The sequence below is a fragment of the Dermacentor variabilis genome, chromosome 6, assembly GCF_050947875.1.
Source record: "Dermacentor variabilis isolate Ectoservices chromosome 6, ASM5094787v1, whole genome shotgun sequence".
Taxonomy (NCBI): Eukaryota; Metazoa; Arthropoda; class Arachnida; order Ixodida; family Ixodidae; genus Dermacentor; species Dermacentor variabilis.
The window spans coordinates 26,345,237-26,371,883 of NC_134573.1; the positions used below are offsets into that span (position 1 = coordinate 26,345,237).

General features: G+C 46.9%; 1 protein-coding gene across 1 annotated transcript in view; it reads left to right on the forward strand.

Annotated features, from left to right (window-relative positions):
• Positions 1 to 26,647, forward strand: part of LOC142584695 (decapping and exoribonuclease protein-like) — a 380,948-nt gene that overhangs the window by 277,729 nt on the left and 76,572 nt on the right. Inside the window, exon 5 of the mRNA XM_075694890.1 lies at positions 21,740 to 21,971. Coding sequence (XP_075551005.1) covers positions 21,740 to 21,971 — 232 coding nt within the window. The remainder of the gene's footprint in view (positions 1 to 21,739; positions 21,972 to 26,647) is intronic.

Below are 26,647 nucleotides of genomic sequence, written 5' to 3' on the forward strand. Positions count from 1 at the left end.
AGCCATAGAGGGATCAGGTGTGCAATTTTATTTATTACACCGATGTTTTTTGACAATCCACCGCAAAGGGAATTTACGTGTGTATTCCATGACAGTTCTTCACTGAAATGTATTCCCAGAAACTTTTGTTGTTTGACCTGTTTAATGAGGTAGTTGTTAAATTTTACTTGTATTCTACCATCAATTCTTTTATTAGGCGCACTAAATATAATGTAGGTTGTTTTGCGTTCAACTGGAGTTTGTTGGTCGCCAACCAGTCAGATAACAAATTTGTATATTCATTTACACACTGTTGTAATTCTGTTGTGTTATCAGCTTTAAAGAACACATTTGTATCATCTGCATACATTGCCAATGTTTGTGAACCTGATGAACCTGTAATATCATTAACATAAATTAGAAATAGTAATGGTCCTAACTATGAATCTTGTGGGACACCTTGATGTAGGGTAAGCATGTCAGATGCAGTAGTTCCCAGCTGCACGAACTGTTTTCTATTACATATATAGCTTTTTATCAAGTCATTTGCAACGCCTCGTACTCCGTATCTTTCCAATTTTTCAGTTAGGATATAGTGGTCAATCGAATCAAACGCCTTTATCAAATCCAAAAACAGGCCAAGTGTTAACTTCTTCTGTTCGATGTTAGCAATTATTCGATCTTTAATATCCAGTAAAGCTTCCTCAGTTGACCTATTTTTTTGAAAACCATATTGGGCATTGCGCAATAACGTTGTCTTTCGTAAAAAATTTGATAATCTTGCAGAGATAACACCTTCAAAAGGTTTTGAAAATACCGCGAGAATTAAAATTGGCCTGTAGTTCGACAATTGGTCTCCACTTCCCCCTTTATAAATTGGTGTGACACGTGCTATCTTAAGCTCGTCTGGAAAAGCGCCTGTGCTAAGAGGCAAGTTTATAACATGCACGAGTGCTGGCCCTATTTCATGTGACACATATTTAACCGGAATAGGACTGACACCGTCTACGCCAGCTGAAACATCATGCTTTAACGTCTTGATAAGATCACGTACTTCACCCACACATGTCGGTTTGAAAAAAAGTGAGTTTGATACACGTGGTGGGGAAAACCTGTGATCGTATCCGATTGTAACGTGTGCAGGGTTCATACCCGCGGTTATAAAATGCGTATTCATGCAGCTAACCATTTCCGCACGTTCTATTTCCCGTCCGTTTAAGCGTGTCATTTGAGGATGCGTGTTTGGATTTTTTCCTGTTATATCATTAACGGACATCCCATATTTCTCTCGGATTGCTTCGTATATTCGAGAAAAGGCGCTCATAGTAATCACACTTTGCTTTCTTTAAATCACCTTGTACTTCATTCCTAAATTTCTTGTACGTCACGAATAGGTGAGGCTGCCGCGTGCGGATAGGTGTGATAGGTGTTCATGTTAAATGGCTGCCTTTTAGTTTTCCTATATAATGTAATGTTGCTTGGAGAAATATAGATATATATAGGAAGTGCGCATTGTATAAAACATGATGTTCTATGGACATTTAGCAGACATAAATTGTTCACTGGGTTGTTACCACGAAGATGGCGCCTTTCATTAGCGCCCACTTTCTTTACATTTTAAGGGCCTTAAAAACACGCAAACGTCCAATAAGATAAATGAAATTCAAGTCCATTCCACCCTGCGAAGTTGAATGACCAGCGGAACTGTAAACAAAGGGGTAAAAAAGGCAAAGACTTGGTTGCATCTCTCATTGTCACTCAGTAACGACGGTCGCGATGCCTCTGTGGTCGCTATGATATACAGTGATCGGCATACTCTCAACTGCAGACGCATTGTCTGATAATGTCAAATTGATGCATGTACGCCGCTGGGTAACGCCATTGATAATGATAGTTTCGTGCGTGCGGACACGAAAATTCTATGGTACCCTAGCCATATACAGCTCCGCTGTAAAACTGCAATATTAAACAATAAGTATGCGGTACTTGATAACGACCAAATTACGTATACTAATATCATTCACTGCATCCGATTTACCAAGGCTTCGCCGCCAGTTCACGCCGCGCGCTTACCGTTTTTCGAGACTTTCTCTACCAATTTCAATTATAATTTCTACTACCACCGCAAAAACCACCTCGATTTAATCATTATAAATCATGGTCTTTTCATTTCCTTCAACATCTTACAACATGTTCTGGCCGGTTGGCAGTCTCATTAGGAATTTTTTTTGCAAAAGCACAATTCGTTGTTTAAAGAAAAAAACCAGTCACAATATACAACGAATGACAGGAGATGTTCACACAACAACGACTGGTAATGTAAACATTTCACACGCATTTAAATTTGCACACAGATTTACAATAACCTTCCCACAATTTTGGCTGAATGTTATCTTGGGAGAATTAACAGTTCTTTCAGGGGAACTGGTTAAATTCTGCGCACTAGTAAAAATTATATAAGCTTCGGAGCGCATGCGTATGAAATTTGAATACGAGGCATTATTTAGGAAACTGAGTAAGGTCACGCAAGGTCATTTTGAATTTTCTTTTTGGTTCACAATAAGAAATCAGTTTTCCTCTTACAAATCAGCAAAATGGTGATATGGTCTTAAAATAGATGTAATAATCGCTATACTATTCGAAAATCGTGAGGATACATGTAGTAGTTAACTCATGAAATTTAAGATAACACTGAATTACGAAATCGAATCTTGGTCTTCAATGGAGTGTGAAGTGGTCAGATAACATAGGAGTTTGAAAATAGCCAAACCCATTTATCTGTGTGCTGACGGTTGCGTAAGTTGAGTCACATGCATAATTTTGAGGTCTTGGGCCCTCTGGGCACAAATCATTCGCAACCATGTTCGAAGCACGGCACCCATCAGGCGGCAGAGGTGCAGCGGTCGCACTTGGCACCGAGACACGCGCTCATTCGTGCAATGATGGGCCAGTAGGAGAGAACTAGACGGCTGTACATTACCCAGGCGCCGTTCACCACTCTCCACTCCTGCGCTTGAGCTGCAGACATTCCCAGACCAAAAAATAAAAGGAAGGTTGTATGGGTGATTCCATTTGGCCTTTCCGTATAATGTTTGGTTATTTAAATAACGAACCACTAAATAATGCTTCGCGCCACGATAATTCCCCCTAATGGGCTATGCACCATTTTTGAGCGCGGTAAAAAAAAAAACTTTCCCGATATGTTAGCGAGGCTACTGCGAATGTGCGAGCCAAATATTGTTGCGCTGCATGCAGCAGAGAATTTATAATCTCGTGTCAAAAGCCGTGAACAGACGTTTGCTCCCGCCTACCCAATTCGTCATCGAAGGCAGATCAAAAGCAGTTCGCCTACCAACGCTAGTGACTGATTTCCTAATCGCGAGAACATTCTCAGTAATGTGTTATTGCTAATTTTTAGTTTAATAACTGAAAAAATATGTATGTCTGCGATCTGAAGATGATAGAAAAATCATTTCATATTCGCACTGTGCGTAGATGTGTGTGCTGCGCCTGATCACCTCCGCGATGGCAGCGGCTTGCTGCCTAGCGTAGTCTAGTGCGGCTGCAACGGGCTGCCGCGACGAGCCCTTCCACCGGCGCGACAGTCAACTTTTGGCCAGGGCGCTGTCCTCTTGGCTTCCCCGCAGTGTAGCTTCCAACGCGCCATCGGAGACGAAAAGAGAAAGCAGGCTATCGGTGCAATAGCTCCACTTATACATGGCTCGCACCTAACGCCACCCGTTCTGCGGGACTGCTGTGGCAGCCACCTTGCTGCTCCCTCAGTCCAGGTGTAGCAGCTGGCCATACAGAACGACTCGCGTACCATGCGGGCCGTTTTGATTGTCAGTGCCACGGATTAGCGCGGATACAGAAGCCCTTGATAACACGAGTATTGTTTGACGCACCATGTCACCACCTAGCAGCAGCCAGGCGCTGAATGCTGCACATTTTCCCGAGTTGCCGGTGTCGACCCGCATGCACTGCGACCGGGAACCGACACGACGATGGATGCTTCGGCGTTTCCGGATGTTTCAGATGGTCACATAGCGAACTATTTAGTGCTTAGCACCAATTAACTGGAAACGCACATTCACCAGAGGCTGTGTGAAGTAGATGTCAGTAGAAATCTGCCAAGGAAACGGAATACAACAAGGTTATCTTGCTCAGAGAGGTAAGCGAATGCGCTTTCTTATTGGCTATTTCTACTCTCACCCAAACACGACTGTCAAACTGTGATAAAAGCCCAAGAGTCCCGGCGGAGGCACCATGCACCCGTGATTACGCTTAGCTGCCGGGAAGGTGTAGCGAAGTTTTGATGCGGCCATTTTGTACCTCCCTGAAGCCTCGAGCTATGCTACACACTTCGTTACTATGATCTCTCTCGAGTACGTCACGGCGTGCGCATGCTTGAATTTGCACACATTTCCACGCAGCCATTCTAGCATGCTCATGAAAAGCATCTCTGCTCGCTTTTAAACTTTTCATGGCAGACTGATATTGAATTTGTTTGTATGAAGATACGAAATTCAATTCAAAGATATTTAGAACCAATGTGCTGGATTGCGGGAGATTTGTTTAAATTATATATTTTGCGCATTTTGAAGCGAGAGCATCAACTGGCCCATTGAGCGAAAAAGCTGGCTCTGTAGCAGCGAAACGGCACCTAAATTCGCATTGGCTGCAACGGCGCGCCACGCACGCGCCTCAACGGAGCAGAGCGGGCGAAAGGAGACACCTGCTGCAGCGCTGGCACATGAGGCAAGAGGACGTCGCCGAGAAGCCACGTCGCCCTTGCTTTCGGCCCAGCAGGTAATGCGGCCCTTTATACGCAATGCCGCACAGGGTGTTCCAGAGAACTTGAAGAATGCCAACATTATACTAATCCGTCCTAATCTAATTGATGAATTATAGACCTATGAGCTTGCCTCCAGTATTGTATAAAATATTAACCAAGATAATTTCCAGCAAAATAAGAGCAACACATGACTTGATCAACCAAGAGAACAGGTCGGATTCTGGAAGGGATACCTATTCTACAATGGATCAATTCCATTTCATCAATCAGGTAATCGAGAAATCTGCGGAGTTAAATCAACGTCTCAACATTGCTTTTATGGTTTATTGAAAGACCGCTACGCAGTTTCCCTATCCAATTTCTTGGGTAGTTATGTTTCCTATTAGAACCCTGGGAGTATTAGCCAGCGCCACCAGTCACAAACCTTGGCGGCGGATGTGGATCATCCTTTCTGCCGCAGGCGTCACGAGAACGTGATCTTTTTTGGGGGAAGGCAACCGGTCAATAAATATACACATGCTACCTGAAGACATCAATGTTCGAGACCCTCGTTATGTAATAAACGAGAAGAACTGGGGTTAACCGAGGTGCCCGATTTTTATTAGTCATATTGCTACGTGTGGAAAGACACAGGTGAAAGATGCTATTTACACGCTATTTACACTGGAGCCAGGCTAACACTCGCTCGTGCCAAGGGCACCGACCAACTTCTTCGTCGTTCTCGCGGCGGCTCGTCTCTTGCGCATCGCTCGATGGCATGGCATGGCAAGAACTTTATTTTAGTCCAGAGAAACTAGGGTCCGAGGGCACAAGCCCCCAGGCTAAGTCGGTGGCTCCGCCCACGTAGGCACCGGTAGGCCAAAGGCTTTCCCGATGTCGTGAGCTCTCCGGACGGCCAAGAGTTGATCTTGGAGCACTTCGCTGGATATGCGTCGACTCCAGTCTTCCTCACTGTTGAGATCCGAAGCCCTCTGGTTGGGGCACAGCCAGAACATATGATCAAATAGACATGGAGTGTGTCCACAACTTTTACATTCCGCGGGATAATCCTGGTCAATTTTGTTAAGCACGAAAGGTGTGGGATACGATTTAGTTTGAATCATTCCTAATGTGACTGCCTGAGCTCGGTTGAGCTTCTGATGGGGGGGGGGGGAGGAAAAGACCTGCCGTCCCTATAGTGTGAGGTGATCTCGTGAAAAGTAGTAAGTGGGTCTTTGTAGGAGCCGCAGTCATCCTGGAGCAGTTCCTGATCTGATGTGCGGCATGTGAGATCTCGCACAGCAGAGGGAGCTTGCTCATTAGGATTGCAGCCATTGGGGCTGACCGAGTGGCCCTGATGAGCCGGAAACCAGACTAGGTGTGAGCTATCCAGTTGGTCGTAATTATGAGTAATAATACTGTGTATAAGTAACTTGTGTGCTTCCACTGAGACGAAACCGGCTGAGTAATTCCTAATAGCTGTACTGGAATCGGAGAAAATCGTGGAGCCTCTCCTCATTGTAATTGCAAGTGCTATGCTTGCTTCTTCGGCGGCATGAATGGAACTCGTTCTTAGTGACGCCGCACTTATTAATTTACCGCTCTCATCGACCACGGCAATAGCGTAGCGGTTGCCCGATCCATAACTAGTTGCATCGACAAAAAGAGCTGAGCTGTGTTGTTGGTGCAGTTTACTCAGAATGGATTTGGCCCTGGCGTCCCTTCTGCCCTTGTTGTGGACAGGATGAATATTTCTTGGTATGGGGTCTACAACTAATTGTGTCTCCACCTCCTTGGGCATTTTGAACTTAGAGACGTCTCCTCGTCGAGGCAGTATTCCGGCTTCATTTAGAATTTTACACCCTGGCTTAGTGTTGGAGAGTCTTGCAATTTGTGACATCGAATGTGCCTCAATGAGCTCATCTATAGTGTTATGAAGTCCTAACTTGTTGAGGAGTTCGGTACTCGTTCCGTGCGGGAGTCCCAGAGCCCTTTTGAGTCCGGAGCGTATAACTGCGTTTAGCTTAGCCTTCTCTCCTTTCCCCCAGTTCAGGTATGATGCAATGTACGTCACATGACTGATGAAAAATGCATGATATGCTCTGATGAGATTGTCCTCCTTGAGGCCTGCATTTCGATTTGAGACCCTGCCCAGGAGCTTTAAAGTACTGTTGGCCTGACCTGTGAGACGGTTCAGGGCCGTAGCGTTACAGCTCCTTGCGTCAATGAGAAGACCCAGAATTTTAATTTTCTCTACTCTGGGTATGACCCATCCTGTGTTGTCTGTGATTTTAATTGGCATAGTTTCTAAAGGCGCAAGGTTTCTAACACCTTGTCTACCCTGTCTAAAGAGTAGCAGCTCAGATTTACTAGGTGATAGCCTGAGTCCGGTGCCCTTAAGAAAGGATTCTGTGGTGTCTACCGCTGCCTGTAGTGTCTGCTCTAGTGCTGCGAGTGACCCCCTTGGGACCCACACTGTGATATCGTCAGCGTATATGACGTGCCCCAAGCTCGGGATTTTCGACAATTCCTCCGAGAGCCTGTGCATGGCAATGTTAAAGAGGAGTTGGGACAATACTGAACCTTGCGGTGTGCCGTTGTTGCCTAAGTTGCATAGACCGCCTGTGAGTATCCCGAGTTTGACCCGAGCTGTCCGATTAGCTAGAAAGGACCTCACATAATTGTAAAAATTGCTTCCCAGGTTCAAGGTGGAGATTTCATGTAGGATATGTTTATGTGCAACCATATCAAATGCTTTGATAAGATTCAGACCCAGGAGGCCCTTTACGTCCCTGCTAGGGTCGTCAATAACAGCCCGTTTGATCATGAGCATGGCGTCCTGTGTGGATAATGCCTTCCGAAAGCCTATGAGATTGTGCCTGAAAAGCTCCTGGTTTTCTATGTGTTCTATTATCCTGTTATGAATAGCATGTTCGGCTACTTTGCCAATACAGGATGTAAGTGATATGGGCCTGAGGTTCTCCTTTGTTAGTGGTTTGCCGGGTTTCGGTATTAACCTTCACCTTGGCATCCTTCCATTCCAGTGGGACAGTGCCGGATCTCCAGTGACTATTAATTTTGACCGTGATTATGTCTATGGCATCATCGTCCAGGTTTCGCAAAAGTTCATTTGTGATGCCATCCCGACCCGGGGCAGATCTCCCATTTAAATTAAAAAGTACATGCCTTATCTCAGCAGTAGTGAAGTCACTGTCCAAGTCCGGTTGCGATATTCCGGAGTAAGGTTCGCTTATTTCTTCTTCGTTTTCACATTCATTTTTAAGTGGCAGGTACATGTGTGCGAGGTCGTTTGCGACCACTCTTGCTGTCCGCCCTATAGCTATCTGTTTATTGACGAGTCTGTTTATGGCAAGCTTGTCATTAAGTAGGCTCTTCAATAGATTCCATTTGCCTCCTCTGCGCAATCTACCGTCTGTTTCTGAGCAAGTTTCGTCCCATTGTTGACGTGAAAGTTGAGCCGCGTATGTTTCGATATCACGATTAACTTGGGCGATCTTGGCTCTAAGTCTTGTATTGAGTCTGTGACTCTTCCATCTGGTTAGAAGGGAATTTTTCGCTTCCAGCATGTGAGCTAGCTTGGAGGCGATTTTTGGGACTTTGATTTCTGTTGAGACTGCTTTAGTAGCTTTCTTAATCGTTGCCTTTAGTTGATCTAAAAGCTCCTCATAAGATTCGTCATCTATGCTGGTTTCCTTACGCAACTTACGAAAGAGATCCCAGTCCACGTACTCATATTTCCTTAGTGGTGGTGGTTGCGTCTGTAAGATGACTTCAATTATGTAATGATCACTTCCTAAATTCTCCTGCAGATTGTCCCATGAGCCTTCAATTCCCCGAAGGAATGTTAGATCCGGGGTTGTATCTCTGGTAGTGGAGGTACCAGTTCTCGTGGGGAAGTTAGCATCTGTAATAAGAGCAAATTTTAATTCACTTGCCGTGGTTGCTAAATTAGTACCCTTGACGCTCTGACGACCATAGCCCCATTATTTGTTGGGAGCGTTGAAGTCCCCAGCCACTACGAGTGGGGCTGTATCTGCCTTACTGGAAATGCGGCCCAAGAGGGTCTTAAAATCCCTTTTCCTATCTTGCGGAGAGCTATAAACGTTAGCTATATACACGTTAGCTGCTTTTTTGTTCTTCAGGATGAGTTCGATCATTTGTGCTTCTAGACCAACCTTGTAATTGGGAAGCTCGTGAGTTTCATCGGAGGTACCCTTTCGAACCAAAGTTGCTATTCCCCGACCCCCTGGAATGATCAAGGTTTCGGAGTTGTAACCCGGTAGAGAGATATACTCCTTAGCTAGTGTTTCCTGTAAGAGAATAACGTGCGGCTTTACTTTTGCCGATCTAATGAGCTGCTGCAGGAGAGCCTTGCGCCTTCGGAAACTCGCAAAATTCCACTGCCATATTGTAATGTTGTTCTTGTCATTTGAAGCCATTATGATACCATTGGTTGACTACCCGCACCCCTAGAGTCCGCGCTCGGGCTACCGTTTGTGCCTCCGTGGACTGCCGATGCAGCCGCTGCGCTTGCCTTTGCCTTAACTTTGGGCCTTTCTAGTTTACCTACTCGAGCATCTAGATTAGTGATGAGCTCCATGATTTTCGCCAGAGTCCTGTCTATTGTGGCTAACCTTGAGGCTATTCTGACTTTTTTGTGTTTGGGGGGTGCCTCACTCTCTCCCATCTCCTCTGCCTCAGAGGTTTCTAAATCTTCCTCCTCTGTTTCGCTAATGGGAACAGGGTGGGGGGCTTTACGTTTAGGTTTGCCGGCCAAGGGTTTTGGAGCCGTTGTCTCCATCTGACTACGGGGTGTTTCGGACCTTTCTTTAAAGGATTTGAAAGCCTCCCTGAGCTCAGACAGTTCTTGCCTTAATTTCCGATTTTCTGATTCTAATGCCAATATTCGGGGATTTGACACACGTTCCGGCTGTGCCCTACCATTAGTACTCCTAGACCTTGCCCTTGTCGGTTGTCCTGGTTTCCCAAGGCCTCCGTTCTTGACTCGATCGGCCCAGGTTGCTCTTGGGGTCGACTGTGAACGGGACCTCGATCTTGCCCCAGGGTCCTCGGGGTTGCGGGTCGACACCAGAAGATTCTCCAGAGCTGGGTTGTCCTCTGGATCGAGAACGCCCCCTGGAGCGGGAGCGCCCTCGTGAGCTGGAGCGTCCTCTCGTGCGAGAGCGCAAGTTGGCGTCATTTTCTTGCATGATCCCTTTGCGCTGGGAATCGTCGCTGTCTTCAATGTCGTCGGCCACCTGTGTATAGCGTGCTTGCTGTCGTTGGCGCCTTCGACGCCTTTGTCTCACAATATAAGGCATCTGGAATCTTCGACTGCATTTTCGGTCCCCAGTTGGGTGTGCGCCACCGTAAATAGCGCACTTGGGATCACAATGATGATCTTCAGGTGGCGAAGTGATTCCACAGCCACTATACTTTCTAACACTTGCCGGATTGGGACACACGTCGAATCTATGTCCGATTTCACCACAGCGGTAGCACACATCTATCTGTCGTCGGTAGAGATAACAGGGCATGAGTACGTTACCACAAATAACGTGGTTTGGCACTCTTTGTCCTTCAAAGAGTACCACCACCGTTGTAGTTTGCTTGATCCAACGTACCTCGACGAGGCCCGGATTTCGGTGATTGACGAAAAGGGTTTTCAGTTCCGCGGCGCTAATGTCCAGGTCGATACCGCGAACAACACCCTTACATATATCTTCTCCTACTGCGGTGTAGGCCGCCACTTCGAAGGGTCCATCCCTCGTATGGATCTTGCGTACCTTGGCGTAAGCTCTCGCGTTTTTTTCCCGCGGAGTCGATACCACCAAAATGTTTTGACAGCCGTTCGGACAGTACGTGTCCTCCGTCGTGTCTTCCGGCGCTAAGGCTGCCGCCATGGCCAGCGCTCTGGAGAGATGTACCAGGCTGAACTTTTTAACGTCGAGGCCGCCACGGGGGCGGCCTATTATCTTGATGTGATCCCTCGGTAGCATCGGGATCCTAGAGGTGGTAGCGACGCGCTTAAGCACGTTCTGCGAGGTGGCCGTGCGGCGACTACCTTTCCCGCCATGGTTGGTATCCTTTATAGCCACGGATTTTCCGCCAGCGGCTAATGCGCGTCGCCTTCGGCGAGTGATGGCTGTTATCCATCCGATATCTTCCTACGAGGTGATCTCCATGCCTTCAACAGCTAAGCCGGAGGCCATGCCTACACTCCGTCTTGTGCGTGAGGCCTAGGCCTACAGCGCGAGTTAGGGGCTGGCACCTTTTCTACGTGGCACGCAGAAAACAGTTTGCAAAGAGGCGAAAAATGAACCCACCGGCAAAAAATGGTCATCCACGTAATCCTTGTGATACGACGCGTCGATCGACACCAGGTTCTCAGGGGTGGCACAAAAATTCGGCGCAAAAACATCGATTGAAGTGGGAGCCGATGTTTCCACAACCGCACTAGTCGGCTTCTTCTTCTTCCATCATCGTTCGATGATATCGTAATATAACCCCCAGGCGGCAAAAGCACCGTCACGGTGCTGTTAAATATCCAAGGTGCATGGAGAGTTGTAGGGCTTGAGTCGGGCAACGTGGACAATGTCACTGGTTGTCACAGCGGAGGACGTAGTGGGCGTGGCTAGAACGATTGCATAGGTGACATCGTTCACTTTGCGTATCACGCGATATGGGCCTGTGTAACAGGAAAGCAGTTTTTCACAAAGGCCGACTTTACGTGATGGTGACCAAAGCAACACGAGGGTGCCGGGTACAAAATGAACATCACGGTGACGGAGGTCGTAGCGTTGTTGCTGCTTGTCTTGGGACACTTGTAGACGAACGCGCGCAAGTTGGCGAGCATGGTCAGCATGGGCGATTGCATCACGCGCATAATCGCTAGTTGAAGCTGTGGCGGACGGAAGCACAGTGTCCAGTGGTAGCGTCGGTTCGCGGCCATACAAGAGGTAAAACGGGGAAAAGCCAGCAGTTCCGAGACGGGAAGAGTTGTATGCAAAGGTAATGTAAGGTAGAGCCAGGTCCCAGTCACGGTGGTCGTCTGAAACATATTTGGATAGCATGTCTGTAAGGGTGCGGTTCAAGCGCTCAGTGAGGCCGTTCGCTTGGGGATGGTAGGAGGTGGTAAATTTATGCCATATTGAGCAGGCACGCACCATGTCGTCGATGACTTTAGCCAAAAACGTACGGCCATGGTCTGTCAGCAATTGACGCAGAGCACCATGCATCAAAATAATATCATGTAGGAGGAAGTCCGCAACATCAGTTGCGCAACTGGTCGGAAGAGCACCGGTTACGGCGTAGCGGGTCGCGTAGTCCACCGCGACTGCAACCAACTTGTTTCCTGATGTGGATTCTGGAAATGGGCCGAGAAGGTCCAAGCCGACACGATGGAAGGGCTCGGCAGGGATGTCGAGCGGCTTCAGGTAACCAGCGGGGAGCTGGGAATGCTTCTTGCGTCGTTGGCAAAGTCCACAAGCGGCGACTTAACGTCGTACGGAACGGGCAAGGCCCGGCCAGAACAAAGGGCGACGTACACGGTCATAGGTTCGAGATACGCCGAGGTGTCCTGCCGTTGGTGCGACGTGGAGCTCATCTATAACGGTGGAGTGGAGGTGTTTAGGTATTACAAGTAGGAACTCAGAGCCGTCCGGATGAAGGTTACGACGGTACAGAGCAGCGTCGCGGAGGACGAAGACGCGTAGAGTAGCATCGGCCGGAGAGTGCTCAAAACGGTCGGTGAGTGCTCTGATGTAGGTGTCACGGCGTTGCTCGTCGGCGAAATGAAGCAGCTGGGATACAGAGAATACGCAAGAAGCACTGCCAATATTGGAGGAGTCAGAGTCGTCAACAGGGTAACAAGACAAACTGTCAGCGTCTTGGTGCATGCGGCCAGACTTGTACACAACGGAATATGAAAATTATTGTAGCTTCAAAGCCCATCGACCAAGCCGGCCTGTAGGATCGTTTAGCGATGAGAACCAGCAGAGAACATGATAGTGACGACAGAAAAAGGGCGACCGTAAAGGTAAGGACGGAACTTCGCAACCGCCCAGACAACAGGAAGGCATTCGCGTTCCGTAATGGAATAGTTGCGCTCCGATAGTGCTAGGAGGCGTCTCGCATAAGCAATAACGCGATCCTGGCCACGCTGACGCTGGGCAAAGACGGCACATACGCCATGACCGCTGGCATCTTTACGCAATTCTGTAGGGGCATCAGGGTTAAAGATAGGGTGGTGAGGAGAGAAGAGTAACGATACGAGAGAAGGCGGCGGCTTCTGCAGTACCCCACGAGAATTGTACGCCTTTCTTGAAAAGATCAGTGAGGGGTCTAGCAATTGCCGCAAAATCTGGAACAAAACGACGAACGTATGAGCACAGCCCTACAAAACTTCGAACGTCTGCGGCTGTCTTCGGAACAGAAAACTCTCGGACAGCGCGAGTTTTGTCGGGATCAGGCTGTACTCCAGAAGCGTCAACGAGATGGCCCAGAAGAGTAATTTGTCGGTGGCCTAAACAACATTTGGACGAGCTAAGTTGCAGCTTCGCCTTTCGAAATACATCAAGTGTAGTTGTGAGACGCTCAAGGTGAGTGTCGAACGTTGGCGAGAAGACGATGACGTCGTCGAGGTAGCAGAGGCATGTGGACCATTTGAAACCTTGGAGCAAGGAGTCCATCATACGCTCAAAGGTGGCAGGGGCATTGCATAATCCAAAAAGCATTACTTTAAATTGGTATAGGCCATCAGGTGTGATGAACGTGGTTCTTTCTCCGTCCATATTGTCAACAGCAATCTGCCAATATACCGAACAATGATCAATAGACGTGAAATAGCTGGAACCGTGCTGGCAGTCAAGGGCGTCGTCTATACGTGGGAGCGGGTAGACGTCCTTCTTTGTAATGCTGTTCAGATGACGGTAGTCTACACAGAAGCGCTACGTGCCGTCCTTCTTCTTCACCAACACCACAGGTGACGCCCAGGGACTCGATGAAGGCTCAATGTTGTTTTTATCGAGCATTTTGTTTACTTCAGCTTGAATTACTCGGCGTTCCGACACAGAAACTCGATACGGTCGTCGGTGAATAGGCGCAGCATCGCCAGTAAGAATCCGATGCTTGACCGCGAGTATCTGGCCTAAAGGGCGATCATCGAAGTCGAAAATATCGCGGCAGGACGATAATACTTCGCAAAGGTCTTCAGCCTGCGTAGTGGACAGGTCCGTCGCAACAATTTTCTTTATGTTGGGATCGACGCCCGAGGCTGGCGCGAGGGGCATGCTAAGCTCGCGAGAACCATCGGTCGATAACGCTGCCACGTATTGGTCGCCGAGTCAATCAAAGGTGGCAAGGCAAATACCTTGTGGTAGAATTTGCTCTGCCAATCCAAAGTTACAGACAGGCATACGAGTGCGGTTCCCAGTAATATTAATGATACTGTGAGGCACTGTAACGTCATACCTTTTTGGAATGTCAGGCAGAGGAGTGACGAGGTACTCGCCGTCAGGAACTGGTGGGAAAGACAACAGTTCGATGTAGGCTATGTACGCTGGCGGCACGCGAAGAAAGTCGGTGGGGCGTAAGCGGCAGTGGGGTGCGTCTGAAGGTTCTGCGAGCATCGGCAACTCAAGTCGAAGGGTACTGGAACAGCAGTCAATAAGAGCTGAATGTGCGGAGAGAAAATCGAGGCCGAGAATGAGGTCGTGGGGGCAATGAGCAATTACGGTGAAGAGGACAGGAGTGTGGCGGCCGGCAGTGCTGACACGTGCCGTACACATGCCGATGATAGGCACAGTACCGCCAGCCGCAACGCGGACGACGCGTGCCGACGCTGGGGTGAGGAGCTTGTTCAGTCGCCGTTGGAAGGCAGCACTCATAATAGAAAGATGTGCTCCTGTATGGATGAGTGCCGTGACAGGATAACCGTCAACGTCAACGTCAAGAAGGTTTCGGTTAGTAGGTAACGTGAGCAGAGGACTTGAGGGCAGGGTCGACAACGCAGCTTCACCTCCAGAAGATGCAGTGCCTAGTTTTCCGGCTGGGTCCGGGAGGCGATAGGCGGCGAAGAGAAGCGGCGGGGTTGGGGCGAACGAGACTGATGGCGACGAGGTGAGGGCGAGCGGCTGTAGCGAAGGTTCGGAGCAGGGGCATCAGTGGTAGTGGGTTCATGGCGTGTGGCATAGGGTACAGAAGGTCCAAAGGTGCGGGTTTAAGTGGAGGCGTAAGTCCGTGGAGGCGGTGGCCATCGGTTGCGGCGGTGACGGGCGAGCTGGCCGATGCGACAGCAGTGGAAGCAGATCGGCCTGTCATCAGGGGTACGCCATTCGGACGGGTTGCGGCGAGATGCGGCAGAAAAGGACTGCCGGGGCGAGGAGGGCCGCTAGATAACTGGGGAACGTTGGGTCGAGATGTGGAACACACGGTGTTCAGACCCATGTTTTCAAATTCCTGTCTGACGACGGCCTGAATCATCGCAATGGTGGTTGCGGGCGGATCGGGAGGCGTCGTGGAGAAGGCTGGCGAACAGGCGGCCTCGAGTTCGCGGTGAACAATAAGGGTGACGTCGTCACAGGTGGTGGTCTGACGCGGTCGACCCTCACATGTCGACGTAACAGCAGTATTGGGTAGCCGCGCAATGTGGTGTGAGATACGGCGGCTCTTAGCCTGTTCAAGGCGACGCTATTCTTTTATAATGGCGTCGATAGTCGAGACGTTGCCGAAAACAAGCAAATTGAAAGCGTCGTCGGCGATGCCTTTGAGCACATGTGCAACTTTATCTGCTTCGGACATATTATCGTCAGCTTTGCGGCATAGAGCCAACACGTCGAGGATGTAGGAAACGTATGGCTCTGTAGCTGACTGAACACGAGACGCAATAGCCTTTCTCGCGGCAGCCTTGCGCCCAATGGTGTCGCCGAACAGTTCCCGTAGCTTTTCTTTGAAACTGTCCCAACTAGTTATTTCGTCATCATGCGTTTACTGCCACACGCGTGGGGTGCCGTCGAGATAAAAGATGACATTGGCGAGCATAATCGTTGGGTCCCACCTGTTATTAGCACTGGCGTGTTCATAGAGCTTGATCCAGTCGTCGACATCCTGCCTCTCCAGGCCAGAGGACACACCTGGGTCACGGTGTGGGGTAACCGTGACGATAGGAGCAGTCGGACAAGCCGAAGCCGTTCCATAGACGGGCTCGTCACCGGGAGGCATGGTGACAAGCTCGGTGTGCCGACCATTTCGGAGTTCCGTGGTGAGGACGGGGATCGCTGACCTCCACCAGAATGTTACGTGTGGAAATACACAGGCGAAATATGCTATTTACACGCTATTTACACTGCAGCCAGGCAGCCTAACTGACACTCGCTCGTGCCAAGGGCACTGACCAACTTCTTCGTCGTTCTCGCGGCGGCTCGTCTCTTGAGAATCGCTCGATGATATCGTAATAATATGATAAGCCAACAAAAACTGACACCAAGGAGGACAAAATAGGGGAAATCACTTGTGCTTAATAAATGAAATAAAGAAACGATAAATTAACGGCAATGAAAATGGAGGAAAAAACAACTTGCCGCACGTGGCGAACGATTGTTCTCCACCTGTGATATATATATATATATATATATATATATATATATATATGTATATATATATATATATATATATATATATATATATATATATATATATATATATATATATATATATATATATAGCAGGGGCGTAACCAAGGGGGAGGCGGCTTATGGGGCTTCAGCCACCCCCCCCCCCCCCGAAACATTATCGTGCTGTCATTCACCACCGACCAAAACAACTCCCGGCGCCAGAAATCATTCTGGATTTTGTCTAGAATGTCGTTTTTACGCTCGAAAGGACATTTCAGCGCGAACATTGCAAACTCCGGTTGGATTTCACGGCAACGCCCATGCACCGGCAGTCACGTAACGCAACGCCTTATCCGAGCACAAAGTTTTAAGGGCGTTTTGATGGCTCGTCGCGGCATCTCGCGGAGGCCGCGGAATCTACGGAGCGCATGGATTTCAATTTAGAAACTTTATGGGTGTAAAGTCCTCATAAATTATTGATCCGAAAGGTGTCTTGACATTTCCAATGTCATGCTTTAGATTTTCGATTCCGCACCTTTGTGGGTTTAATGTTCTTATAAACATTTGACGCCAAAGTTGCATGAACTTTTCTAAAGTCGTACATCGGACCATACAATGAGACAGAGCAAATCAACACACTACCAGACAAGTCTGTTAAGTACGCAGTGAGGTCCGATGAGTCGAAGCGCTGTGGTGGTTCATTTGTGCCGTCATGCCATAGAAAAGAATATCAGCGTCTCACCTGCGCCATAGCATCCATTTCAAGACACTAAAGCCAGCAAAAGCAACTACGCTCTTAGCTATTTTTCTACTTTGACTTTTATTCGCGAGGACCACGTTGAGCCTCTTCAATTTTCTTGTTCTCGCTACCCGCGGGCTGCCAGAGCCAGCCAGAGCGCTTGCGTTTCCCTCGTGTGGCCCCGACGACCACGCGGCGCCTTGGTTGTGCGTTCGGTTTTGTCTGGCCGAGTGGATTTTGCCCTGGCAGAGTTTTGGACGCTTTCTGGCTAACAGACGAGAGAAAGAAACAATGGTCGCTCGCCGCCATCAGTGAGGGGACTTGACGGATTGCAGTGCGTTCGCTTGAGCGCAACCTCTCCTGAAAGTCACGTCTCGCCGGTGCAGGATGCCGAGGAATATGCGTATGGTTCTGTGTGGATCAAGCGTCTCGCATTTTATTCGATATTCCTTCGGTAGCCATATTAGGTGCCCAAATTAGGCATTCAGTTGTGGCCAACATGTTTTTTTGCGTTTCTTTATTTAGGTGCTCCGGCCCCACAAAAGAAAGAAGACATTGTTGCGGCGCAGCGAAGTTCTGCATGGTGAAAGTTCGATTTCGTTACTTCTGCTTCTTTTGCGAAAACTAATGGGCCACGGGACGCTTCAGTTTCCGGAGACTCTTATTATATTATGGCGATAGCAATTATATGGACACTCTAGGCGCATTCTTGCCGTCGCCGTCGTCCCCATGTTCCATATAAAGTCCATCGACGATAACATCGTGACCGCCGCATCGACACATCTATTGCACGATAACATCGACAGCGCGCGTATTCTGCATGTGCGAGTGAAAGCTAGGGGCGGGGGGGTGGAATGGGTGAGCCGACGATGGTTGCTCAGCCTTGTGTGCGCCAGCGAGAAAAGCGGGGAGGAAGCGCGGCGTTTTCTGTCGTGCGCTATGCATCGGGGAGAGTTGAGGGAGGAAGGGGCGGTCCTAAGGAATGTGTGGTTTGTGAATCTATGATTGCCTACTATGTTTATTTGCCTTGTTTGATGCATTATATACAGTGACTTTTCTTAGATATGTAGCTTTATTGGGGATTTATACTTATATTTAGATATGTTGTTGCGAGGGTTTGTGTATACCTGCAGTGAACTTTGTTTGCAGTGGCACTTTTTGATATTTATCAAGCTGTATTTTCACATTTGCATATTGCATTGTATCATCGCATTTGCATTGTAAGAGGTGAGTCAAATGAATGTGAGCCAACCCACCGCGCGCAATAATGGTTCGGTTTACTATATGCGAGGCATGCGCGTAGCACACAAGCATCTTTCATTTGCAAAAGTGACACGCAGATGTGAGAATAAATGTTCTGTAATGCTCTCATGCACTGGGCTGAACACGGTTACGTGACATTATGGACGCTTCATAGGTTGAACAGCGTGGTGTCGTGAGGTTTTTTACAGCTGAAGGTGTTTTCCAAAAAAGAAATTAGTCGCTGTATGGCTGCCGTATACGTTGAACATTACATTTTATTGGTCACTGTGAAGCGTTGGAGATAATGGTTCAAACAAATGCGTGAAAGCTGCAAAGACGGTCCAAGACCGGACCAAAGCCACCGTAAAATCACTCCCACACAATTGCAAAGGCTGATGATGATTAGACAAGAACGGCGGATACGCATCGATGAACTGGCACAAGCGTGTTAACATCAGTCCCAGTATATTTCACACCATAATTCATGAACATCTCGGTTATTGGCTCTTGTGCACGCAATGGATGCCAAAGATTTTGAACCAACACCAGAAGACGGAGAGGTTCGGCGCTGCCTTGACTCATCTGATCCGGTATCAGAATGAGGATGACTTCTTATCTGTAGTTGTCACCGTGTACGAATCATGGGGCCGCTATTACGAGCCTGAAACACGACGGCAATGGTTACCGTAGATACATTCGAATTCACTGCCTCCAACGAAAGCAAAGGCCGTCATTTCGGCCGGAAAGGTGCTGTTGACTTCTTTTTTTCGATCGTCAGGGGCCGTTACAGATCGAATTTGGTAAACCTGGAGAGTCTATCAATCGTTTCCGATATTGTGAAACGCCGGATCGGCTGCGTGTCGCAATCAAGAACGAACAACGTGGAAAATTGACGAATGCGGCCATCTTGCTCAACGACGATGCCCGTCCACGCGTCGTTGATGTGGATAACACAAAAGTGGCAAAGTTCAAGTGAGAAACGCCGAAACATCCGCCATACAGCCCAGACCTGTCGTCTTGCGACTTCAACATTCTGGGGCACTTGAAGAAACAGCTCAAGGGAACCAGACTGGTGTGGGACGATGACGTCAAAGAGTCAGTTGCAGACTTTTTAAAGTAGCAACCCAAGTATGTTTACGAGACGACAATCACGCGACTCGTTAGTCAGCGCGATAATTGTCTAAATGCTCATGGAGACTACCTTTAAATAAAGCACCCCGTTCGTCATATATTTGCATTGGCTGAGTTTCATTTGAGTCGCCCTTGTATATTTTGCAGAACTTGTGATTTTTATGTGTGCTCTCTTTGCGACTGTAACTTTGGTGCAATTACTCACAATACACGACTGGTGACAGCTGCTATTGCGGAGTACACTGGAACAAAGGACAGCGTCATTGCGATTCTTTCCTGGCCATTGCATATGCACAGATATATAAACAAGGTTCTTGAATGACAAAGTATCATTTAAAAATTTGTCCTCAACTTGTTCATTTGACGGCCTTTACATTTTTCATATCAGCGGCATGCATTGCTTTGCTAGTTTCCAATTGATATAGTTCTAAAGTTCGTGTGATATTTTCTTTGCTTACTAAATAAACAATAACATGAAGCATTGATATCGGTTATATCGGGCATAATTTTTGGGACATACGAGTGTATTCTTTTATGAAAAGATACATATTTTACTTGTCTCGACTGTGCATAGCGTTTAAAAATTCGTTTGCTGCATCTTTGGCAATGGCAATGCAGTTATTAATGTATTTGACCCCTGGACAAATTTTATGACGAGGAGGCCGAGCTGCAACGTGACTCCTTCCTCCCCCCCAAACGAAAATTTCTGGCTACGCCACAGACAGACAGACAGACAGACAGACAGACAGACAGACAGACAGACAGACAGACAGACAGACAGACAGACAGACAGACAGACAGACAGACAGACAGACAGACAGACAGACAGACAGACAGACAGACAGACAGACAGACAGACAGACAGACAGACAGACAGACAGACAGACAGACAGACAGACAGACAGACAGACAGACAGACAGACAGACAGACAGACAGACAGACAGACAGACAGACAGACAGACAGACAGACAGACAGACAGACAGACAGACAGACAGACAGACAGACAGACAGACAGACAGACAGACAGACAGACAGACAGACAGACAGACAGACAGACAGACAGACAGACAGACAGACAGACAGACAGACAGACAGACAGACAGACAGACAGACAGACAGACAGACAGACAGACAGACAGACAGACAGACAGACAGACAGACAGACAGACAGACAGACAGACAGACAGACAGACAGACAGACAGACAGACAGACAGACAGACAGACAGACAGACAGACAGACAGACAGACAGACAGACAGACAGACAGACAGACAGACAGACAGACAGACAGACAGACAGACAGACAGACAGACAGACAGACAGACAGACAGACAGACAGACAGACAGACAGACAGACAGACAGACAGACAGACAGACAGACAGACAGACAGACAGACAGACAGACAGACAGACAGACAGACAGACAGACAGACAGACAGACAGACAGACAGACAGACAGACAGACAGACAGACAGACAGACAGACAGACAGACAGACAGACAGACAGACAGACAGACAGACAGACAGACAGACAGACAGACAGACAGACAGACAGACAGACAGACAGACAGACAGACAGACAGACAGACAGACAGACAGACAGACAGACAGACAGACAGACAGACAGACAGACAGACAGACAGACAGACAGACAGACAGACAGACAGACAGACAGACAGACAGACAGACAGACAGACAGACAGACAGACAGACAGACAGACAGACAGACAGACAGACAGACAGACAGACAGACAGACAGACAGACAGACAGACAGACAGACAGACAGACAGACAGACAGACAGACAGACAGACAGACAGACAGACAGACAGACAGACAGACAGACAGACAGACAGACAGACAGACAGACAGACAGACAGACAGACAGACAGACAGACAGACAGACAGACAGACAGACAGACAGACAGACAGACAGACAGACAGACAGACAGACAGACAGACAGACAGACAGACAGACAGACAGACAGACAGACAGACAGACAGACAGACAGACAGACAGACAGACAGACAGACAGACAGACAGACAGACAGACAGACAGACAGACAGACAGACAGACAGACAGACAGACAGACAGACAGACAGACAGATTACCCCCGGGAAATGCGTACCCTGAGAATGCTAACACAATAAACTAGGAAGTAAGAAATGTCACGTCGATACCGCCTTCAACTGTACACATGGCCCTGGCTGTGTGACGATGGCGCTTCTCCCGCCACAGAGAGGCCCGGCATGGCGCCCGACACCAGCTTGCCGGTAGTCGAGCACGAGTCGGTCCAAGTGGTGGCACGCAGCCGACTGGGCGAACATGGCATAATCATCGGCGGGGAGGTGGACGCCATAGACCCGTCTGTCCTGACTGACTCCTCGCAGCAGCGCTCTATGGCCAAGTACGTCGAGCTCAAGACCACAGCCGTGGTGAGAAACGAGCGCCAGCTTTGGAACATGCGCAGGTACGAGTCCTCACTGTGTCGTGGACCATAGAGTTTCTCGCTATAACACCCATCTGGCGCCACCGTCTATAGGAGTTTCCTAAGGAGCACTGTTATAATTTTTGTGCTATAATAAAGCTAAAACAGCTTTTTACGCGCTGTTTTAGTAGAAAATGAATTATTGTGACAGATGGAAAGGTGCTTGCCAGGCGCGCCTTTAGGCATCCTACTGGCTCTCCAAGAACGATACCAATTCCAAGTTACAATATGCCGTTATTCCCGTGCATACCACAGCGCATCAGCGCCAGATTTCCGTATAGGAAATATAGTGAGAAACTCTAAGTCGTGACCTTATAGGTGATGTCCAAAACATGGCGTCTGGCTATGGTGTGTTTCTGGTTCGGCAGTTACTTTCGATGCATGCAGCCAGCAAAAGCACGTCCTTCGAGATTAGCTTCTCTTAGCCAGAGAGTGCCGTCGCTTCGGCATGGGTTTGGACACAACCTTTCTCTATTAATTGAAAGTGCAGCCCTGCTACGAGAACATTCATTGCTTGTAACCGTACACATTGTAATAAAGGGTAAAAGCAGCAGTAAATGTGCATAACTGCGAGTCGGCCTAGTTGGAACAGATTCATCTTAACTTTTTGTGCGCAAACAAACAGGGACGAAGAATAGGGGCAACACAAGGACGAGCGCCAGAGGAAAGCGCTCGTCCTTCTGGCGCCCGTCCTTGTGTTGCCCCTATTCTTCGTCCCTGTTTGTTTGCGCACAAAAAGTTAAAATGTAAATGTGCGTGCCGGATTGCCTATAACACTGTTGAAAAAAAAAGGTATGCAGATGCATCGCACCTGCATACTTTGGAATCTCTGTGAAGCGGTTAAATAAACGCTTTAGTGTTAAGTGCCGTGGTTACATTCGTTTTAATTTTAATCTAATGCAGTGTGTAATATTGCGCAATGTTTATGCTCACGCCCGTTCACAAGCTGTGCACTAATACGAACTAGACTTCATGAAAATGCAGACAGATGTCGACGCAGTGATGTGATGGGGACGAAGCCCATTTTCCATATTTGTTGAATGAAGGATGGTGATGATAGGTGTGTGAAGAGACGAGCACGACACATGACTAAAGACATTGAAGCATTATAAACTCCTTGTGTCACATTGGCACAAGCCGATTTTCGAGAATTGGTCCCGAATGGACACATACACAATGGACTGAGAATGGTATAGCCCAAAGAAATTTAGCAAAATCAAGTAACTCGTTCAATAGGACGCACTATTCCGTTAAATTTCCGGGTACTTTATAAATATCCATAAGCTGACATTATCTGTACGCGTCGTAGTTTATTGTCTGATTACGCACAAAGGAGCTGCGCTCACTGCACCACTTCGTCGCTCAAAACACTGTGATCCAAAAAAGCCAGATCATATTTATTTATTTATTTATTTATTTATTTATTTATTTATTTATTTATTTACAAATACTGCAGCCCGGAAAGGCTATTGCAGGAGTGGGTGAATACAAAATGTCCGAAAGAAAATCACTATACAAAAGAAGCATATGCGAGTAACATGGCTAAGGGGAGCATTCAATGGCATCCCCAAATTCTCTATGTGGTAAAGAACGGATGGAACAAGGCAGGTCATTCCAGAGTTCAATTGTCCGAGGAAAAAAACTGTATTTAAAAGTGTTGGTGCGAGCAGAAAAGACGGATAAGTTTAAGTCATTGCTGTTTCTCGTGATTAGAGGCTTTGCACGGGTCAGATATGTGTTAGGGGAAACATAATGTGGAGAGTAAAATAGAGAGTGTAGAAGTTTCAGAGAATTAATGTGACGACGGTGGGAAAGAGGGGTTAAACCAAGCATATTCAGATGAGATGACGGTGAAAACATTCTATCATAACGGCGGTATATGAAACGAACCGCCTTTTTCTGAACAGATTCAATTTTGTGGATGTCCGAAATTTTGTAAGGGTTCCATATGGTAGACGCATATTGAAGAATAGGTCTTACAAGTGTTTTGTATGTAATGAGTTTAGTTTCTTTGGGGGCAGCACGTAGAGTTCGGGTTAGGTAACCAAGTTTTTTTAGTCCTTTGTTGCAAGTTGTTAGAATATGTTCTGACCAGGATAATCTTGGAGTGAAAAGGAGGCCTAAATACTTATATTCATATGCGCGCTGCAGAAAAGTGGATTTATAGGAGTAATTGAAATTAGAGCAATTAGCATGCTTGTGAAAGGACATAGCGACTGCTTTCTTGAAGTTAATGTTCATTTGCCAGAGTTCGCACCATTCACAAAAACTTATATAAGATTGATTCAGAGTGTTATGATCGTTAGGTGAAGAAATGACATTGTAGAGAACGCAGTCGTCAGCGTAAAGCCGAATTTTTACTGATACAGAGCTTGAAATGTCGTTAATATAAAGCAAAAAAAGCAATGGCCCTAAAATAGAACCTTGGGGCACACCGGAACATACTGATGCGTCAGGAGAGTTGAATGAATTAAAAGAAACATACTGTGAACGATCATAAAGAAAACTACGAATCCAGTCAACGAGAAGAGGGTTATTAAGGATAAAGCTTAGCTTTGCAATAGTTTAGTATGTGGTACAGTATCAAATGCTTTGGAGAAATCAATGAAGAGTGCATCTAATTGATGACCTAAATCAAGAGCAAAAGCGATGTCACGTGTAAATTCAGTTAATTGAGTCACTGTGCTAAAACCACTACGAAATCCATGCTGAGCGCTGCATAAATGTTTTAGACTCGAGAAAAGTGATAGTGTGTTTATAAATTATCTGTTCAAGGAGTTTGCATGCATGAGAAGTTAACGAAATGGGTCTATAATTTAGAAAAAATTGTTTCTGCCCAGATTTGAACAATGGAATGACTCTAGCCCGTTTCCATGAACAAGGAACTGAACAAGTAGATACAGATTTCTCAAAAATCAATGTGAGGTATTGACACGTCCAAAGCGCATAACGCTGAAAGAACACATTGTTGACATTGTCTGGACTGCAGCCTTTTTTGGTGTCAAGATTTAAAATAAGGTTCAGGACTCCTTGCTTACATATTGTAACATTGTTAATTGCACAGGAAATGTTAGTTGTCGTGGAGTAGGGAGGAATTACGCCATTGTCCTGTGTGAATACAGACTGAAAATATTCATTGAATGCTTTAGCAATAGGTCCAAGATCGCTTATTTCGGAATCATCTAATAGAAATGTCTGGGTGGTGTTCTTCATTGGCGAAATTCAGCTCCAAAGTTTTCGTGGGTTATTTTTAATTAAATTAGGTAGAGTGAACTGATAATAAAAGTTCTTAGCTGCATCCATTTTTTGACGAAGTTCTTCCTTCATAAAGCGGAACTGGTCATTTGTTTCGGCATTCATGTGGCGCTTCCGACGTGCTCTGGCTACTCGACGCTTCAAATGCAGTATTTCCCTTGTCATCCAAGGAAGGTCTAGATTTTTCTTTTTTGTTTTTAATGCCACATAGCGCTCTATGCAAGTATGAATAATGTTTTCAAAATGGGATACTATAGCATTGATATCACTGGTAGTGCATAACTGGGAGAATCTGTCGAATGAAATGCTTAATGTATCAAGTATGGACCTGCATGATTATAATCGTAAAAACTGGTATATTCATAGTGTCGCCTTGAAACTGAAAGATTAATAGTAGTAATAACAGCTTTGTGATCGGAAACACCGTCCGTGATCTCACACTCAAAGCCACTTGTAAAGAGCGGTGCACTTAGGAAAATCAAATCTAGTATGGAGGACTCTCTAGTAGGGTTAGATACAATGTGTTTCAATCCGAGGGATAGTGGAAATTCAAGCAACTCTCTAGAAAGAGGGACGTTATCACCAGTTACCGATAATGAAGCCCACGAAACGTTAGGTACATTGAAGTCCCCCATGCAGATTAAATTTGAAGAGCCAAAACCGTGCTCTTGGATGAACGCGTTAAGGATCATTATTTCATTTGAGGTATGTCTGGGAGGTTGATAAAACACACCAATGATTACATTTGTTTTATTAATGTGCACCTTACACCAGACCGTCTCGATTTCAAGTGGGGATTGTAGTACAGAAAACTGTAGGTCAGAGCGCAAAAACAAGGCAACGCCTCCGCCTCTGCCCGCATTCCTGTCTACTCTTATGACGTTATATCCTGGGGGAGTTACTTCGCAGTCAAGGATGTCGCTATGCAACCAGGTCTCAGTAACACCGATAACATGTGGGGAATGTGATGCCACCAAAGAGGAAAAGCTTGAATATTTGTTAGATAGGCTTCTTGCATTAAGATTTAATATACAAAGTTTATCGTATTTGTCATTGTTAAGTCAAGGATTGTTCCCCTTGGAGAGCGGTAAATGATGGTGAGTGGTGCGGTCAGGAGCTTTTACAAGAGAGTTGGAAACAACATCCCAATTGTAGAGCTGATTATCAACAAACGCATGGTCGTACCTGAGGTTTACCACTGAACCATTGCTAAGGAATTGTGCTGTAGCGTCCCATAGTTTTTTACGGATGGATCGTACGTTTGAAGAAAAATCTTCAGATAAGCGCCACTGAGACCCTTTTAGCTTATAGTCATTCTTTAGAGCACTAATCTTCTCGCGAAAATCTAGGAGCTTCATAATGATGGGGCGAGGTCTCCCACCTCTAGGTCTACCAAGCCTATG